Source organism: Ursus arctos, unplaced genomic scaffold (assembly GCF_023065955.2).
Source record: "Ursus arctos isolate Adak ecotype North America unplaced genomic scaffold, UrsArc2.0 scaffold_24, whole genome shotgun sequence".
Lineage (NCBI taxonomy): Eukaryota > Metazoa > Chordata > Mammalia > Carnivora > Ursidae > Ursus > Ursus arctos.
The window spans coordinates 45,134,180-45,137,717 of NW_026622919.1; the positions used below are offsets into that span (position 1 = coordinate 45,134,180).

Below are 3,538 nucleotides of genomic sequence, written 5' to 3' on the forward strand. Positions count from 1 at the left end.
AATATAAGCTTGTCAGTTTCCACAAAATAATTCCTTTGCGAGTTTGACTTGGATTGTACTGAATGTATTAGGAGAACTGATGTTGTTAAAATATTGAGGTTTCAAAACTCATCAAAATGCACAATTTTAAATGGATTGATTTTAGTGTATAAAAATTACTCTTTGAAAGCTGTTTAAAAGGAGACATCCAGGGTCATTGTATATGTCCACTTACTGTGGTATTCTTTTATATCTTTCAGTAAAGTTTTATAATTTTCTTCTTATATTCCTGCACATAATTCCATTTCTATTGAGAATAGGGTCTGTTTTTCATTCTCTTTTAAATGGAATTTTTCTGTTATAGAGGAAAGTGCATTAATTTAAATATTAATCTTTTTTCTTGCCACTATATATCTGTTGTATGATGGCTCTGAGATTTCAGAATTTATCCATTATAGGAATTAGTGTTACCTTAGCTGTCTCATGGATATAACAAACTATTTTAAGAAATACAATATTAAATGAAAATATGTTATGCAAGATTGTATGGCTGTTCAGGTAACTGGGTAGAAAGTGACATAAATGAAGATATAGAATAAAGGACAAAGAGCAGACTTGAGGGAATGTAAAGAGTTCAGTATTGTGCATGTTGAGCTTGAACTGTTCACAGAGCCTCAAGTGGAGATGTCCAATGAACAGTTTGGAACTCTGGAGAAAAGTCTTGACTTCAGATAGAATATACTTGAGGATGAAAGTGGTGGGCTTGGATGCCATAGCTTAGAGGGGACAACTGAGGGCACAAATGGACTGAGGTTGGAAAACTAGTCCATGCCATAAATGGAGCTAAGAGGGTTTTGGTTTTTCAGGGTTTTTTTGGGGAGGGGGTTGGTTGTTTGTTTTGGCTGGGTTTTGGTTTTGCTTTGTTTTTAATGGGTGCTCTCTTTCTTTCTAAAGTGAATGAATATGAAAAGAAATCATAGAATCACAGTCTGGAATCTTACATAGATTCAACAATTGACACACTGTGTGACTTGACAAGTAATTGAACATCATGCTTTTCAGTCTATGAAATAGTAGCCCTATCCTCTCTATTCCTTGGAATTGTCATGAGGTTGAGGGTAGGATAAAAACATAGATACAAAGTTCTTTTATGAGGTACAAAACCCAAACAGAATAGAGGCATCCTTAAACTCTGAACTTGTTTACCATCTTCCAAATTCCTTCCCAATTCCTGGGGAAAACTTTAGGTCCCTTGGTTGAATATTAGTTATCTCCAGGTAAAGACAAAATACACTCTTGTATCAAGGGCTAGAAAAATCCATTTCAGGTCAGGCCAGGTCAGAAAACAGAGAATACATGAAAACAAATAAGGAGGGGGAAGATTAAGAGATAAGATGATGTGAATCTTATGCAGAGAGAGGTAAGTAGGAGACATTAAGAAGGAGGCTGGGAGGTGGAGATGTAGGACCTCATTTAGTATTGACCTAAGAGTATAGACAATTATTTTAAAATTATGCCATAATCAAAGCGGATTCTGGCTTAAAAAAAGAAACGTAGTTTCCCATGATAAATTAGTTACTGTAAGGCATGAAGATCATTTAAAACAGGAGTTCTTAAACTACACTTGGCCAGAATCACCTGGGAACACAAAGAGGAAGACGTAGCCAGCAGGTCACCAAGACCCTTCTTTCCTAGTTCAACTACACAGCTCAACTTCATCTCTTTTACATATTGAATAATTATTTACTATATCATCTTAACAGAAAGTTTCCAGGGTAAGGGAAAAAATCTGGAATAATACTCCAATATTATTATATCTACTAGATAGAAATATGTAAAAATATCAAATGTTACCATTATACAAAGAAGGTAATTTTCATTCTACAAAAGACTCTCCCCAGGGCTCCCTTCATGTCTCTGTTCCTCAGGCTGTAGATGAAGGGGTTCAGCATGGGGGTGACCACAGTGTACATCGCAGCCATGACAGTCTCCTTAACAGTAGAATTATTCGTGGATGGGCACAAGTAGAGACCAATAACTGTCCCATAGAAGAGAGACACCACAGAGAGGTGGGAGCCACAGGTGGAGCAGGCTTTGCGGATGCCCCTGGCAGAAGGAACCTTGAGGATGGATGACACAATCTGTGCGTAAGACATGATGATGAGCAGGAATGGGATGACAAGAACGAGCCCTCCCATGATAAATATCACCAACTCATTAACTTGAGTGTCAGAGCAGGCCAGCTTCAGCAGAGCAGACATGTCACAGAAAAAGTGGGGGATTGTGTTGTCTGCACAGAACCACAATCTGGCCATGAGCAGGGTGTGTAACATAGCATGGAACATGGTCAGCACCCAGGAAAGCACCACCAGGAAGACACAAAGCTTGGGGCTCATGATGGTGGTGTAGTGCAGGGGGAAGCAGATGGCCACATAGCGGTCATAGGCCATGGCCACCAGGAGGAAGCTCCCCAGGTCTCCAAAAAACAGGAAGAAGTATATCTGGGTCAGGCAGCCAGCATAGGGGATGGATGGGACTTGGCTCTGCATGTTCTGCAGCAATTTGGGCATTGTGACAGAGGAGAAGCAGAGGTCGGAGAAGGATAAATTGCTGAGAAACAAATACATGGGTGTGTGGAGGTGGGAGTCCAGGCGAATGAGGACGATGATGAGAAGGTTCCCCACGATGGTGGTAACATACACGACCAGGAACAGGGCATAGAACAGGTCTCGCTGATCTGGATCAATGGGCAGGCCCAGGAGGACGAATTCTGAGATGACAGTTTGATTCTTTCCTATCATGCTCTGCCTTCAGTATCTTTACAAAGAAATTACAGTATCCATTAAAAACTGAATTTAAAACCAAACATATTTCTGGGATACATAATGTTAGGTGCTCTGTAAAGATACTGTATATCACTCTCATCACAATAATTACCATTTCTATACTCCAAATCTCTAACGACAGAACCTCCATGATCAGAAACGACTTTTCTTCACTTCTCTTTAACAATGTTCCAACCTTTATAAAACGCTCTTACCCATTACCTTCTGGACACCTATATGTTGGTTTTCCTCATACCTATCTGACCAGGCATCCTCAGTAACTCTAATTAGTTTCTTTTTGTCAAACTCTTCATGTTGATGTTCCAGGGCTCTTTCCTCAACACTGTTCCCTTATAATGCTACATATAGCACGAAGAAAAACTCATCTACTCCAAAGGACTTGATTACCATTTAAACCTCAGATGTAGATGACTCTCTAATCTATAAAACAGTGTACCTAGTTGCTTAATGATTATCTTCCCTTAGACTTATCACATGTATTTTAAGCTAGGCAGATCCTAAAAGAAAGTCATGTCGTGCCCTTCTCTCAATTCCAATTCCTTCCTCCTCTAATTCCCTCTATCTCAGTAAAAGAAATCAAGGGGCAAGTCATACACCTGAGAGGTTTCTTTAGTCCCCTCCTTTCCCTCAATATCTAATCTGTCAAAACATCCTAAAGACTCTGCCACATTAAACCTCTTTCTCATTCATCCACTCATTACCTCAACCATCAC

At 39.5% G+C, this 3,538-nt stretch overlaps 1 protein-coding gene across 1 annotated transcript; it reads right to left on the reverse strand.

Annotated features, from left to right (window-relative positions):
- Positions 1-1,835: 1,835 nt before the first annotated feature.
- LOC113249665 (olfactory receptor-like protein DTMT) lies at positions 1,836-2,780 on the reverse strand. Its single transcript, XM_026491127.2, has one exon. It carries the CDS (start codon positions 2,778-2,780, stop codon positions 1,836-1,838), a length of 945 nt encoding a protein of 314 aa, XP_026346912.2.
- Positions 2,781-3,538: the final 758 nt, after the last annotated feature.

Coding starts and splice junctions, on each gene's coding strand:
- LOC113249665 (XM_026491127.2), bottom strand. CDS start 2,780: ATGATAGGAAAGAATCAAACTGTCATCTCAGAATTCGTCCTCCTGGGC.